At 48.1% G+C, this 14,922-nt stretch overlaps 5 protein-coding genes across 5 annotated transcripts; 3 read left to right on the top strand and 2 right to left on the bottom strand.

The window, feature by feature from the left end:
* Nucleotides 1-1,273: 1,273 nt before the first annotated feature.
* On the bottom strand, nucleotides 1,274-4,546 carry TREMEDRAFT_43106 (uncharacterized protein; the record flags this gene model as incomplete). Its single annotated transcript, XM_007003268.1, has 13 exons — nucleotides 3,723-4,546; nucleotides 3,571-3,636; nucleotides 3,372-3,475; nucleotides 3,258-3,323; nucleotides 3,100-3,194; nucleotides 2,830-2,993; nucleotides 2,568-2,714; nucleotides 2,443-2,518; nucleotides 2,287-2,396; nucleotides 2,123-2,188; nucleotides 1,936-2,066; nucleotides 1,825-1,893; nucleotides 1,274-1,631 (listed from the first exon to the last, which is right to left on the bottom strand). The coding sequence occupies exons 1-13, from the start codon at nucleotides 3,876-3,878 to the stop codon at nucleotides 1,274-1,276; spliced, it is 1,608 nt and encodes a 535-aa protein (XP_007003330.1). The 5' UTR covers nucleotides 3,879-4,546.
* A 93-nt stretch (nucleotides 4,547-4,639) lies between these two features.
* On the top strand, nucleotides 4,640-7,874 carry TREMEDRAFT_60867 (uncharacterized protein; the record flags this gene model as incomplete). The annotated part of the gene is made up of 7 exons (XM_007003359.1): nucleotides 4,640-4,712; nucleotides 4,836-5,294; nucleotides 5,343-5,777; nucleotides 5,906-6,181; nucleotides 6,235-6,911; nucleotides 7,060-7,500; nucleotides 7,617-7,874. The coding sequence occupies 7 exons, from the start codon at nucleotides 4,640-4,642 to the stop codon at nucleotides 7,872-7,874; spliced, it is 2,619 nt and encodes an 872-aa protein (XP_007003421.1).
* A 1,126-nt stretch (nucleotides 7,875-9,000) lies between these two features.
* On the bottom strand, nucleotides 9,001-9,953 carry TREMEDRAFT_28706 (uncharacterized protein; the record flags this gene model as incomplete). Its single annotated transcript, XM_007003145.1, has 4 exons — nucleotides 9,001-9,165; nucleotides 9,289-9,375; nucleotides 9,490-9,584; nucleotides 9,788-9,953. 4 exons carry the CDS (start codon nucleotides 9,951-9,953, stop codon nucleotides 9,001-9,003), a joined length of 513 nt encoding a protein of 170 aa, XP_007003207.1.
* Nucleotides 9,954-10,197: 244 nt separating this feature from the next.
* Nucleotides 10,198-13,164, top strand: TREMEDRAFT_73439 (uncharacterized protein). The gene is made up of 4 exons (XM_007003667.1): nucleotides 10,198-10,279; nucleotides 10,333-12,458; nucleotides 12,683-12,830; nucleotides 12,941-13,164. The coding sequence occupies exons 1-4, from the start codon at nucleotides 10,264-10,266 to the stop codon at nucleotides 13,099-13,101; spliced, it is 2,451 nt and encodes an 816-aa protein (XP_007003729.1). The 5' UTR covers nucleotides 10,198-10,263; the 3' UTR covers nucleotides 13,102-13,164.
* Nucleotides 13,165-14,150: 986 nt separating this feature from the next.
* TREMEDRAFT_60864 (uncharacterized protein) lies at nucleotides 14,151-14,919 on the top strand (the record flags this gene model as incomplete). The annotated part of the gene is made up of 2 exons (XM_007003358.1): nucleotides 14,151-14,333; nucleotides 14,392-14,919. 2 exons carry the CDS (start codon nucleotides 14,151-14,153, stop codon nucleotides 14,917-14,919), a joined length of 711 nt encoding a protein of 236 aa, XP_007003420.1.
* Between the last annotated feature and the right edge of the window lie 3 nt (nucleotides 14,920-14,922).

The following is a 14,922-nucleotide window of genomic DNA, read 5'->3' as shown; positions in this document are numbered from 1 at the left end:
CACTTGACGTATTACCATGGCGTAGTTAGCCGTAGTTCCCCGACAAGTACCCTGTCTCAGGGAGACATCAACACCCCAGTACAACATAGTTAGCCAAGGTTTGTCAACCGTCGGTCAGGAGAGAAGAAGAGACGATGCTTGTGACATCCTCATAGAATATCCCTCAACCCCTCCACTGCCTTGCGCTCAGTCCTCTTTTGTTCAGCTTTGCTGTACCTCTGTCAGAATCACGGGTACCTATAGACGGGTTCCTCAAGAGTCGTACACAGAAGTCGTACTTCACATGCCCGTTCCCGTCCCCGCTTCACTAATCCCGCTACGGCGTCCTCCGTTCTCCTGTCCTACCTAATCGCTAGTTCTTTACCATGCTATACTTTTCCTTCATCTCCGTGTCCCTCATCTATCTCCGTCTTCCTTCGCTCTTACACCCCATATCGTATTCCACATTTACTCCGTAGATTTCGGTATCACTCCGCTCCCTTTTTAGTATATAGAAACAGCCCTTTTTCGTAGATGTCTTGCTGAATGTATTTTCTCGTCACTTAGCAAATCTTTTGCCACTTGATCTCATCGACTTATAGTCTCTTCGATCCACTACATCACTAGACTATAAACTACATCACTAGGTCTGTTCCCTACGAGGCCCTATAGCCATAGCTCATAGACGCAGACTATTTTCAACGTCTGGTCCTGACAACCTCGCCATATCCCCGAAGTCCTACTCCGCTCACTTCGCCGCAGTCCGTTGTGCTTCCACTTACTTCTACTCTCCACCCTGTATCCCTCAAGCTCCTTCTCCTAACTTCGCTGTAGTTCTCGGCTAGGCAGGGTTGTTGTGACTAATACTCCCTAGGTTCTCGTAACTTCGTTGTAGTCGGTCTCAGTGGTCCGGGGTTGTGGTGCTTGATGATGAATAGGGGTTCATTGATGGTGAAAGGAGGGTCGATGATGGTGGTTGTAAGGGGATGTTACGATATGGTCTGTGACACATGAGCAGCTAGCAAGACTGCAATCATGAACCAGTGAAAAGGCTAAATATCAACACCTGCTTGGAGTCATGTTTTTTGCTCTAAGTACTGATTGTGGCAGTCCTGACCATATGTGGACAGTGAGGTGACTTGGTACATGTAATAGCACATCTCAAGATGAGGTGAAGCCTTCATGACCCAGCCCATTAATTTCTTACTTGGATGACTAAGCCAATATGTAAAACACAACAAATGGCATCACAGAGCTACATGTTATAGTCTCATTCCATGAAAATCATACTTCCTCAGAACATGATCCCCACAACCAGCAACAACATCCCTAACACCTCTGTCGCCTCTCCCCGTATTCGTCTTCTCGCGCCAGAAGCTGAGGAACTCGCACTCGCACTTGCGCTCGGAGACGAACCGGAACTTGGAGATGTCACGCTTGAGGTTCCAGATGAAGATGATATTGATGCTGAAGTTGAATTATCATTTGTGGATGAGGCAGATGAGGCACTGGCGTATTTTGCTCTCACAAAGTCTATATTGATATTAGAGATATTATTCGCGTATCCGGGGAAATAAGGCAAATTTTGGTCGCCGGCGATAGGGTTTGAGATATCTAAACAACCGGATGATGCGTCGGAGTAGAATGGCCAGCTGTATGTCAGCTTGACCTCAATTCTATACGCATCATGTTGTTGGACCACGGGCAGATTATTGTTGAGTCGAGCAAACGGATAGGCGACATAGGTACGACTTTATAAACCTAAAAAACCAAAATACAGATAAGGGAAGAAATGGGATGAGAGTAGAGAAGAGACGGAAGAGGGAAGGAAAGAAATCGACGTACATCTTTTCAGTCGGATCTTCAGGAATCCAATTTTGTGCTGCTGATTGAGACCATGACCATGGAGCAGCACTAACCGTTAGCTGGCATTCACAATAAGGTATAAGAGCTGACAATTCATTAGCATGTGACCAGAAAATCCATCCGGCTCCTAGTTCATATACGTCACTTTGAACTTCCCAAAATTGTCGAAGAAAAAGGGAGGTTTCGTAATCTGTCAAATTGGCGATAGTATCTGCTAAAGTCTGACCCGTCAGACACGACCAACTGCTTTTGACTTATGTCATTATGAAAGACTTACCGCTCCGAAACATGATTGATAATCTACGCAATAGGTGTTGGTCCCTAAAGAGAATTCACCGACAATCTATAGGTCAGCATCTGATCATGTTTATGATGTATGAGAAGGGGGTTGATCCCGGAAGAGAAGGCAGTAGGGGTAGAGGACAGGGGATAAAAACGTACGACTGGGAATTTGGTCTGTGCTGAAGCTATAGAACTAGCTAAATAACACATGGTATCTAAATGTTCTTGCCATGTCTTATCTGGTGAAGAACCGAATGCGTCGTATATATCTTTCAAGTCAATGAATCTGCTCCAACGAAGGGATATTTGACTCACGTGTGTCTACGCCATAATTCGTCCAACTTAAACCGAGACCTTCAGTGGAAAAGAAGTAATCCCAATTGGCGAGAGGCTGATCATCAATACTCTAATCTGAAAGAAGGTTTTGTGAGACGACGAACTTGAAAAGCATCATGTATAAACACCATAACTTCATGTCCACCATCTATGATATGTTCTGAATTTCGTACAACTTGATAAGACTGAACGTAGTAATTGGCAAGATCTTCGAATAACATGCCACCTGGATTATATTCCTGTATGTATGGCTGTTCCTTTAGTATATTTCTCTTACGTGTGATATGGTTCCTGTTAGCCCAAGGGGCAGAGACCGATCAGGTGGGAAGGAGACGGTGGAGGAGTACAGAAGAGAAAAATATTCACCTCATTGGCCAACTCGATAGCTTTGACAATCCCGTTAAACTTATCTTGCGTAACCCATTGAGTCATATTCTGAACAGCAGACAATGCTCTATCTGAATTTGTTTGATTGTATGCGAACTCGATAGGACCTTTGACACCTTGATTATCTTGACCATTCTGGCCGCCTGTGGTTCAGATAACAACTCTAGTGAACCCATAAGTACTGACGAGCGTACAACATTAACGGCTTTGAGAAGAAGAGGGGAAGAAGAGATGGTGTGAAAGACTTACCTGGTAAACCGTGCATATCAATCATGACGTCCAAACCATATTTGTCCGCCCAACCTAGTGCTTTTTCAAGATAAGGTAATTGTCCTTGAACATATCTGCCAGTCAATTTCACCCTCTTTCGGACAGAGAAAATGATAGAGGGATGAGAAAGAACTTACGGCTCGTAATCTTCCAGATCGATCCACATCCAATATCCTACGGGTATACGCACCGTATTCAGTGAGCTACAAGAATCAGTAGCTGGCTCATTGTGGAACAAAGGGGAAATGTACTAGTTGGCAAATCGCATGAAATCATCTTCTGTGACATATGTAGCCCAGTGGTCTGTTAATCTAGATGCGCATTCGTCTTTGCCAAGGATAGAACAGTAATGCCACTGCCATATTAGCGTGTGCTGCTACTTTTAGGTATGAACAGCATGCCGCGAGACGCCACGGAAGGAGGGAGACATATGAGAAAAGGTCAACTGACTTCGTCAAGAATATTGTATTGATCTAATGGTGCTACACCGAAGAAAGAGGGCATCATCCAATTTTCCTAGTGGTCAGCGAGTCAACTGCCTCATGAACATCAGACAGGCGATGGAGTCTTTAAGAAAACGAGCCATACAGGTATACACTCACCAGGATGAACCATCCGCCAAGATTCACGCCTCGAACTTTGTCGCCAGCGACGGAGCCTGCCGGGGAGCTGCTACCTGGCTCGGTGTACCATAATGAGAGTGAAGAGACTGAACGAAGGGTTAAGAGAGCAAGGGTTAGGAGAGCGAGGGATGTCATCGTGTTTGACGGGTTGGGCGAGTCGAGAGGAGTTGGTAGGGATGCACGCAAGAGACCGTCGTAGACGGACTCGTCCTGTTCAACTTATCGAGCGGAGTCGGAGTGGTATTCAAGGATCGACAGAGAGTATCAGGCAAAAAGCCCTGGTCTTAGTCTTCGATATTGATGTCTTACAACATGCAGTCTATCCACTAAGCTAGCCCACGCCAAGACTTGGCCACGGGTGAAGAGTCGAGGTTGTGAGGATTTATCGAAAGTGAGATTTGACGGTCTAAGGGTTGCACGGGGTCAATGAGTCTATGATGGTGAGCCGCAAAGTCGTTCCTTTGATCCGCAAGCCAGGCGGAGGTTGGTTAAAAGGAAGGTGTGTGGATTGCGGCAGGTTTGAGTCGTGCCAAAATTGACAAACGTGGTAGACGTTGAGCGTTTGTCCAGTTGAATCGAGTAAAGATCGGGCTGTGCAAAAGAGCGAATTCAGTCGAATGTCGTACTGCTAGTGGGTTGTAGGAGGAAGAGTGAACGAAGAAGAAATCGAGATCAAGACTTGCTGAAAGGGGTCAGAACTATCAAAAGGAAGCTATTGAACAAGGGGAAGAGTAACAAATGAGCGTTCCAGTCACTTTGAAAGATCCGAGGGTTTGTTGTTTCAAATTTGGGTCCATCGAGTTTGAGATGAAATAGGAGAGTAACAACGTCAGTAGATTCCGTTCCTGTGAAGCTTGTCTCTGTCATGGCTGCTGCTGTTGAAACCTTGGAAAAACATGTCTCGAACAATGAACCAACGCGTGCGTCGTTGCCAAGAAAGAACATGGGCAAAAGCACGGAACCCTGATCGTAAGTAATCTCAGGGACGGGCGCAGTCGGGTGGGACCGTGGACCTAGTCCTGATCGGCGTCACGCTCGGACCGCGTCGTACTCTACGGCAAACCTCTGACGTGGCTTAAGTGCCGTCTCCAGCTGATAACGCTCAAACGTCACCGACATACATCGGCTATAGAAACGACTTCACTTGTCAGTCCAAAAAAGCAATGAGCTCTACACGTTCTAGGGCGTCTAGGAATACTCCTCTGGTAGGGGCTTTACCTACACCGGAAGCCTTATCCACTGGCACCCGACGAAACACAAGAAGAACGACGAAAATCGAAGCTCCTGTCTTGCTTGATGAAGACGCAGAGGGGGAAACCGACGATGCGGTAGGGGAAGAAGAGAACCCAGAGATCACGCCCGACGTGATCGACGAACGCAAACAGCGAACCCGAGGACGAGTCAACGAGATCAAGCTGGATAGCGGTGAAGAAGATGTCACCGAAGGTCGCAGTACGAGACGGTCAAAGTTGAAAAAATCTGTAAGCTACAAAGAAGTACCTATAGATGATGACGCGGATACATCTTTATCCATGTCTGTACCTCCAGAACGTGAGTTAATTCAATTTTGGACGAGGTATATTTGACTAACTTACACAGTGGAACCGACCCGTTCTCGACAGCGAGGCTCAGCACGCTTGTCAGAGGTCCCCGCGCCCTCACCTCGTCGCAGCAGGAAATCCGCAGATGGAGAGTCTGACAATACGCCCCCACCCAAGACCATCGAGCGTATAGGGTCAGGAAGAGGTGGCTTCAGCGTCAAGGGCGCCGCGGCAGCTGCCGCTAGGGCCAGGTGGGACAAAGTACGTAGGGAGAAGGCAGAGAGGGGAGAAGATTCGGATGGCGATACTCCTCGCAGAGTCAAAGCTGCAGGCGGAGGGAGGAGGGAGCAGAGACCGAATGTGGAGACTTTCGAAGTTGGAAGTAGTATGACTCTCAAAGGGAAGGAATATACAGTGGGAGATGACGAGTTGGTCCTGCCGGATGACGTGAAGGGTGATGCGAAAATTGATTTAGAAGGGAGACTGTTAGGCGGTAGGTGTCTTTCATTATCGCCTACTCCTCATGGCCCTCTCGCATTGCATAATTCTTGGATCCTCTTTGTACATCGGCAAAGTGCAAAGGGATCATGAGCAAACATTAGATCGTGCACTGAAGCACAGGCCGAGAATACAAAATCGTCACTTTCACTTCCCCATATCGACGTAATCCCAATCGTCTTTACGGTCTAACAATCGATGTCGCTCGCGCATGCGGTTACGTTGACTCGCTCGCTTTCCTCCGAAGATGTCCCCTGCTACTCAAGTTGTCATGCAAAGAGGAAGAACGGCAGATGTTGATAGATATTGGACGCGTGTCTGGAAATCTGAAACATCGTATGGTCACCATGGTGTGTATGCGGAATACATTCAAGGTGATGGGTGCGAGACTGATCAAGGGTGAGTAATTTCAAAATCTCCACTTGGTGAATTGAAGAGTATACTGAGAATAGACGGTAAATGGGTCACAGACGATTATTACGAAGAAGAAGCTCTCACCAAATGTGCTCAAAGTGGTTTCACGCCCTACGGTCCAGTACACGAAGATGAAATCCTGTCAAACGCTCTTACTTCAGGTCATCACAATCGTCCTCCTATCTCTGAGTACCCAACAAGATCGAATGTTTCTCTTGCACCAGTCTACACTCTTGGGGGTCCTACAACCCAATTCGGTACCGCTGGTTTGGACCCTTGGACTGATGCCGGGATGGGTAATAAACGTGCCAAGTTGCGCGGAATGGAAGTGACGGAAGAAGATTGGATTTTGAGGTATGCAGAGGAAAGCAGAGCACTTGACGAAACGTTGAGAGGATATAGACAGGAGAGATTGTCGGTGTTGGAAGGTGATGATGCACGACCTTGGGTGTGGGCGGGGTTATATGGTGGTCTGGGCCAGTCAACGAGGCCGAGGTTGGTGCAGGCGAAAAGGACGGAGGAAGGGGGAAATAAGGTAGGTGACGAAGAGACCACCAAACAAGAGGGTGGGAACGTGGAGGGAGATATAATCATGGAAGCGGTGAGACCAGTTCCGGATGGTGCGGGAACCATTATCGTTCAAACTCCAGAGGAGGAAAATAGAAGGAATGGAAGACTTCCTTGGTCGGAAGGTGTCGTTCAAGCGGCGTACGAGGTGAGTTTATTCTGACACATCACAAGGAACAATGTCATTCATCGAGATCTTTTTCATCTTCTTGTTCGGCCTTATTGGATCCAGACAAAGGACGGTTACGAAAAGAATGTCACGTTCCAAGAGAGAATGTTCACCAACTTATCCTCAGCCTCATACTCATACACCTCATATCCCACTTCATACCCAACCGACCACCGCTACCCTCACTCGTCTCGCTCCATATCCCACTCTCGATCAAACCCAATACCCCCCATCTGGCGTCCAAATGACCGGATTGACAAGTATCGAATACGACTTTGTGAATTCATATCCACCCGGCGGAGTCTGGCCTATGGGTGAAGTCTGGAATTGGAGTTCGAACGGAGAACTAAACTTATTGTCCACGAGTGGGGAACAGTTCGGACCATTGTCTACTCGATCGGAAACGAGAATGTGGGATATGGGTGTGGGAGCAGGCTGGGAAGATCATTCGATGGTAGCGGGGGACAATTGGGGTGGGTTTGATGTGGGGATGGTGAGAGAAGAAAGGTGTAGATTGGTACGGGAGGCAGAGGAATGGGAAAGGGTGGAAAGGGCAAAGAGACAAAGAGTTAGTGTTTGATCGCTCTCATCATCGTTCCATGCATCATGCTATCATCATTGATTCCTATCGTTCCGTCATCATACTTGTGTTGTGGGAATCGAGTCATGTGGTGTGCATGACAGGATTTCAAAGGCAAGTTCTCACATCATGCTCCGACATGTTCGGAACGCACAGAGCTTGTGTCCGAGGCGGCGGCATGGACAGAAATGTTGGGTGGAATAACAGATTGGGTGATGTCCCGGGGGGGTCCCACTGCGCTTGGAGGGACGGCCTCTGGCCCTGTGACCAAAGCGTTCACAACCAAATGCATCCAATCGGAGGAAAGGTCTCTTGGCTGCCTCGCCAGGCCAGCTGGATCAAAATCAGGATCCTCGGGGTAAAAAAGGTCGAGCTTTTCTTGAGTTAGTCTAGCGCTTCGCAGATATATATCCCGAAAGTTTTGACTATAATCTCTACGTTTGATCCAGGACCAGGTGTTTTTGATTTTGGTCGAAAAGTCTCTTCCCCTGGAGATGTCAGCATGATCCATCCATTTGGATTGCACTTGTACCTACAATGCTGATGGATCCGGATAGTCATTTGCAGCTTTTGTCATCAAGACAATTGCAAGATGAGCTGAAGACTGGAACAAGGTTGCATAGATTTGACCACGGGTTCGCACATCTGAAGTCATTTCTACGCTTGTAAGCCGTGGGAAGGCTGCTTGCCCCACTTTTCTCATATGATTCAGAGACTCGAGATATGGCTCGGTTGTTGAATACCAAAGCAAATTCTTGGCTGATTTGATATCCTCCGGCGACGTATTCTGCTGGGGTCGATAGACAGTGTTGGCGGCCGATGATAGTTCTGCAATCGTGATTGCGCAATTCATGTTAATCCTTTGTAAGGCCTCATTTTGCGTATTAGGCATAGGCATAGACTCTCCCATGATAGCCCCGAGTATGTCCATACAACAGAAGATGGTTTCTGCAAATGTTCGAACTTCACCCTCAGCCGTTCCACGATCTTCGGCCAAGCTCACTGGGTCATTGGGTCTTCGGGTAAGCCAGGGCATATTCTAGTTTGCAAGTGGTTGTGAGTCAACAATTGAAGATTGGGTGTGAAGTGTAAAGTTCAAAGTGTGAAGAGTGGTAAATGAAGAATAAAGAATGAAGAATGAAGAATAATGAGTGGGGTGTTGAAACCTTTATAAGTCTTGAGAGGCAGGACCTAGACAGAGGTAGTTCCTATTAGAAGCCCCTGAGATGTCAAGAGGGAGAGAAACTCTCTTGACATACATGTCATCGAATCCTGTGCAAGATCACATCTAGCAGGTAGATTGGCAAGTCTAGGCCTGGCTGTAATCTTATTACTGAATTGAGAAGAAGTGTGAGAGAAAGTCTGGACTTGGAAGGGAGAGAAGGACGTATCATGAAATTCGAGGCCTTTGAGTCTGGACCTCGTCGACGTCATGTGAAGATCCATGCATACCTTCTTCCCCATGGTTCTCAAACAGAGAATGAACGGTCACTCATCCATACCGTCTTCCTCCGCGCGGGCGATGGCGTTCCCACCCAACTCGACCGCCAGACCGCCGTAAGGGTATGTACGCTGAGCGACTGGACGTTGAGGACGAGTGACAGAAAGACCATATGCGAATAAACCGATGAGGGAGAAAGCTAGTCCGAGCTGCTAATCAATTTCCATTGCTCAATCATATCCTGACGTAATGGAGGGTCTAGAACCCTCTTCCCTTTCTTGATATACCGAAGCAGCAGAAGCAGGGACATAGTTGACAGGAAGAAAGGATAGCACCGAACTTACCTGCATGAGAGCGCTCCCTCCAGAAATTCGATGGACGTCAGGACCCCACATTCCCAAACGATCTTCTTCTTCATGTACCTATCATTAGCATTTGGAACACTTCTTACATGAAGTCCGTATACGAGTGTTGTGAGAGGAGGAAGAGAGGGAAGAAAAGAGAGGTGGTTGCAAAGAGGAAACAGAAGTCCTCACCACTTCCCCGAAATTCTTTCGTTCTTGTTGATCCCACCATCCAAAAGGTGAGCGAGACTGTAGAGAGACATAGGGTAATTGAGGATATCCATTCACTGTTGATCAGTAAGTATCGATGGACAGACTGAGGCTTCATTCATCCGCGGAATTTTGCCTGTCATTCCTACTTCCCTTACTCGCTTGTGAGACGTAGATGAGGGTCGATGTATACGTGATGGCAGAGCCTGCTATACTAGAATGATACGATAGCAGAGATGTGAAGAATGTGATGGATAAAGGAAAGTGAGAAGACACCCACACTGAGGGTCTATCTCTTCTCCTGGAGGTAACGGAGCATCGATCCCCATCGAATTACCGGGACCGGAGGAGACGGTCGGTTCGTGGGTCGAAGCACACCTTCTCGCCGCTGTCATAGGGCTACATCTTACCGGGCGGACAGTTCGTAAGAGGGAAGAGCGGAGCATGATGTTTTGTGATGAATGGCGTTGTCAAAGTCTAAGTAAGTACCATCACCAATTGCATCGGAGATTAGTGAAAGAGATAGGCGCGCGCTTTCTCAGGGCCATCACGGGGGAATGTAGGCGCGCCAGATGGAGCGATCCTTACGAGTGGAGTGCTAACCGCAGTGATTTTCGACTGTTTATAACGTTGTTGCTTTTACAAGACATCAAACATTTCATTATCAAGCTGGTGCGACGACTAAGGAGAGTTTATTCACCATTAGCGAGGTGAGCAGAGGGGAAGGTCCACAGCGGTAGCGGATATTGAGTCATCATGGCGACCCGGCTACGTGAGTCACTCTTTTGCTATACTCTCCTGGTCGTCTCTTGGACTGATGAACAGCGAGTCAGAGGAAGTTTGCCCCTGTAAAGAACAAGAACGTCTTTAGACCTGCAGCAACCCCTTCCTCTCAAGCCGCTACACCTGCGCTTCAAGCTGGCCCATCCACCTCTCTACCCACTCCCATACTCTCAGCGCCATTACCTACCTCATCCGCAGATGGTGCGATACCTTCCGTCATTCCGACCGAAGATGTAGCTCCGACAACCATCACCGAGGTCTCAAACCAGACTGGGATGACTATTATACCCTCTGTTGGCGCCGAACCACCTACCCTTCCTGTGGTCGCACCTCAATTTCCAATACAAACGGCCTCGACTCCATCCCGTGATCTGCCCTCCAGAGTTCCCAACCGAGGTTCAACGCCAGCTCAAGGCCTCCGAACTTACCTCAAGGCCACCCCTCACACTACTCCTCAACCCCCTTCTGCCAGAAGGTCCGTCACTCCTGCCCCTGTCTCTCAATACTCCGGCGTTCCGGCTCTTATTGCTGCTGCCGCCGCCTCACCAGGACCGCTGTCAGCTCTAGCCTCTCGATCTGCCAGAGCTTCTGTCACTCCTGTCCCACCCCCTCGTCCGCCACCACCACCGTCAAGAGCACCATCACGCATGTCTATGACCCCTGTTCCGAGTTTTATTCCGAGGGTTCAGGCTACGCCGGCGTCACCTGCTTCTGGTTTACCTCCTCAAGTGATGGCTGCAACTCCCGAGTCTGAACCATTGTTCTTTGGAGTACCACCTGTAGTGCGCACATTTGGCTCTGAACATTCAGGGGTGGAAGGCGAAGATGATGAACTTGACCCGGCTACATTGGCAGCGGCGGCAGTGGCTAGTATACGAGATATAGTCCCTCCGCCAAAGAAGCGGACCAAACGTGGGACTGCTGGGCGTGGACAAGAAGATGATCAGGAAAATGGAGAAAGTTCCACAAGAGTCAGGAAGATGCCACCTCCCAAACGAATATCGGCGAGACGAAGAGCTGTTCCACGACCGCAAACTCCCGAGGAGGGTGAACATGAAAAATTGAACGGTTCCGAATCATCGGGCGAAGCTTCTCACCTCGATGATGAAACCTATGGTGTTACTCCTCAACCATCTACTGCCTCTCGCAATGTTCAATCTCGTAGATCGAAAAAAGACCCGCGGAGACGGAAACGGATCAGGAGAGAGGAACTCCCTACGTCACAGATGAATGTTGCCACGCCAGACGAAATGCTCGGAGAAGCCATCGATCCCAGCATTGTGACAATGGCAGACTTGGCCCAAGATCCAAAAGCAGGGAGTGGGAAAGTATCTCAAAGAGGAATCCGTCTTTGGATACATGCTCAGGAGGAAGATGCGAGGAAGAAGCGGCAGACTGCAGCGAGACAAGAAGATAGATGGAGGGAGAAACAGATACAGAGGAGAAAGCTGAGAGCTATGAAAAATGCTGATCGGGCGAGGAGAAGGATCGAATTGGGTCAGATGGGATTTGATCAAGGGAACGTTTCAGTGGATGAAGATGACTCGGAGGAAGAGTATGAGGTTCGACCGGATCGATTGACTCCGCCTAGTACTCCAGATCCGGAGGTGGAGCAGGAGCAGGAACAAGCAGAGGATGAGGGAGATAATGATCAAGTAGAGGAAGCAGGAGATGAGGAAAATGCGGCGGCGGCGGAAGGAGATGATGCAGAGGTCGAAGGAGAGCAGGAAGATGACGAAGAAGCTGTGGTTGATAGAAGACCGGTAGGAGAGCAGGATGGTATTTCACAGCAGGACGGTGAACGGGAAGGTATAGTTGAGGGAGGAGAAGAGGGAGACGAAGCCTTGGCTGCTCTTGCACGAGCTGGATTCAACATATTAGCTCAGGAACGGGAAGAAGGCGACGAGGGGGATGAAGAAGAGGATGAAGATGGGAATCATCTGGAAGAATGGCGAGAAAGACAGGAAGAACAGAGAAGACGGTTGTTGGAAGATACTGGGAGAGAGGTGATGGAGGAAGACGATGAAACGAGGATGATCAATTCTGCTAGTTTTTCCAAGAAACATAGTTCGAACGAGAGGTGGCTACAGTGGGAAACGGAGTTCTTCTTCCAGGCGAGTTGCTCATTTCAACGTCGTTTAACCTTATCTTCACCATCCCTCACCAGCGTTATTGTCACCCGGTCATCCTACCTTTGAGCCTTTTGTGCTGTGACAGTAGCGAACAAAGAGTGGAGCGGGATGATATGGAAGAACCTAGAACTTGCCGTTGACACTTTCCCCATTCGAACTTCCTCCTGTCTTTGTACCCTTCTTGTACTCCGGCATACACATTGTAACGGAAAGATTGTCCGTTGATAGTGCCTCACTCTCATGCTCTCGCTAACCTTCAGGTGCTCGGCGAGACGGGGGAGAATTACACGGTGATGAAGGCATACTTCCCTTTCCGAACAGTCCAACAACTTCGGAGGAAAGGCGTAAGGGAGAATAAGGAGAATCCAGAGAAAATGACCCAAGCTATCTTACATCGAAAACCCATGGGTGAGTTCCTCATCCGACTTTCCAATGTCAATCATATATCCACACTCCCCATCTTCCTCCAACCTCCTATACCGACGGATATCCTTCGATGGCACATCTCTAACTCTTAGATATCGCCTATCTTCAGAAATCCGCAGGGTTCAATCCGGACAAAGATTGGAGTAGAGAACGAGCATTGTTCGAAGCTGCTAAACAAGACATGTTATCTTTGTTGCATACAGTACCAGAGGACGAAGTTGAAGGGGGTGGGGATGAAGAAGAAAGGGAGTAAATATCGTGAGGACCTCGATCTACACATCCTGTTGAGAATGCATGTTGTATCGAATTTTTCCGCTCATTTGATCATTGACTTACTACACTCGGACCGCGTCCCTGTCCAGGTGCGTGTGGTATTCGTTCAGCATTTAGCCCCTGTTGATTTGTCACCACCGTATCGTTCCGGGGGTGGGGTCAGAGAAACCCACCCGCTAAAATGCCCGGTGAAGGTTGTCCATTCCACCTTTGTCAAATGAGATACTCAAGCTTCTTTGTCCTGCTCACAAGAGACTGAAGCTTATGTGAAAGGCTATGATGATGAACAAAGGTTGACAACACTGTTAGCCGATAGAATCGGGCCAGGACGGCCGAACCGCCGTTAGATAATTACCCCTTCCGTCGAATATTTCTCTGTTCAAGTTATCCTCTGAACTTTATCCGATCGTCTCTGGTTTACTGCGTGTGAGTGGAATGTGACAAGTATAGAGACATGTAGAATTGATGCATGCTCTTTTCCCCCTCTGCATTATCATCTAATTATCAGCAATCAGATTAACAGTCGGAGCCTACCTCTGTGTACGAGGAAGGGACAGCCAAGCAGGGGGAGTGATGCAGGAAAAAGTCCAGGGTTCGAGTCCACCCTGTGGTACTTAGCATCCGTACTGCTTGAGGGGGAGTGTTGGAAATAGGACAACCAGCATGGATGCAATTGGGGGATTCCCACTTTTGCATAGCTGTTAACAAACACAGCCTCTCACAGTTTGACAGATTCAGAAATGTATAGAAGTAGTCAACCCTCTATCATCTCTTCTGAGTTTTTTTCCCCACACTGAACCAACTACATCTAAATACGCAGATCATCGTCAACCTGAACACAACACTTACTTCCTACACATAAAGAGATCAGAAGAGCAAGACTTTAGTGTGATGTTGTCGGGCAACCACTTCGGCGAAGGAGTGGTCAAAGGCTTCCCCAGTACTTCAACATTAGTAGATGAGTCATTTTCTGATGTTATAAGTCACAACGGGGAGTTGCACACTGTAGTGTCAGATGGGTTGGAAAAGATGGACAGTGCCAAAACAAGCCAAGGAAAGAATGATGAGGACTCTCGGACCATTTCTGGTGATAGCATACGATCCCGAAGCTCAACACTTTGCCCCTCCGAGGACAAACCTATACGATTTGAGCGGACGTCAGTCACGACGGTGGTGAACGATGAGCCTCAGGAGTTGTTCATTGAAACATGGGTGTGTAAATTCCTTTGAAGACAGTGTTTCCAAACAAAGATGTTTGCTCATATCTCAGGTTGATATCCCAAGGAAGCTACAATTTGGACCTCCGGCTGAATCAAGTAATTTTGAGCTCTCAATCTTTAGCGCGGTTGATTTTGAGGTGGAAGATAAGACTGTAATAATTTGTTGGACACAACAGCATGTTTTACGACATCCCATTGACATGAAGGAAGTGTCACAAGACCATTTAAAGCCTTTTGTTACAACTCTCACCCATGAGGGTTTGGACAGCAAAGACTCTCGAAATGTGATCCAGGCCCTTGAGGTAATGCATTGCCGTATAGCAGGAATCTACATAGGACATCACCAGCATTGGTTACCGACCTGGGGACCTATTTGGCAAAAACAAATCGATCAACCTTTGCCAGTGCCTGAATCCGACTCTTGGTCCCGCAATCTTCTCTCCAAGGAAAGTTCAGGCAGGAACAAACTATTGGACAGACTGAGGGGGGCATTTGGAGGAGACCTTGCTACGGCTGTAGAATCACATTTGCCTGGTCTCTGGTTCAACCTCAAAACACCTAGAAAATTCAAAACGTAGCGG

The sequence above is a fragment of the Tremella mesenterica genome (assembly GCF_000271645.1).
Source record: "Tremella mesenterica DSM 1558 unplaced genomic scaffold TREMEscaffold_3, whole genome shotgun sequence".
NCBI classification, from domain to species: domain Eukaryota; kingdom Fungi; phylum Basidiomycota; class Tremellomycetes; order Tremellales; family Tremellaceae; genus Tremella; species Tremella mesenterica.
This window is presented reverse-complemented; position numbering and strand designations above follow the sequence as displayed.

What these genes read in the sequence shown, in the direction of transcription:
- TREMEDRAFT_73439 (XM_007003667.1), top strand. An exon ending in CTTCACCATCCCTCACCAGC is followed by an intron (nt 12,459 to 12,682) that starts GTTATTGTCACC and finishes GCTAACCTTCAG; the next exon opens with GTGCTCGGCGAGACGGGGGA. An exon ending in CTTACATCGAAAACCCATGG is followed by an intron (nt 12,831 to 12,940) that starts GTGAGTTCCTCA and finishes TCTAACTCTTAG; the next exon opens with ATATCGCCTATCTTCAGAAA.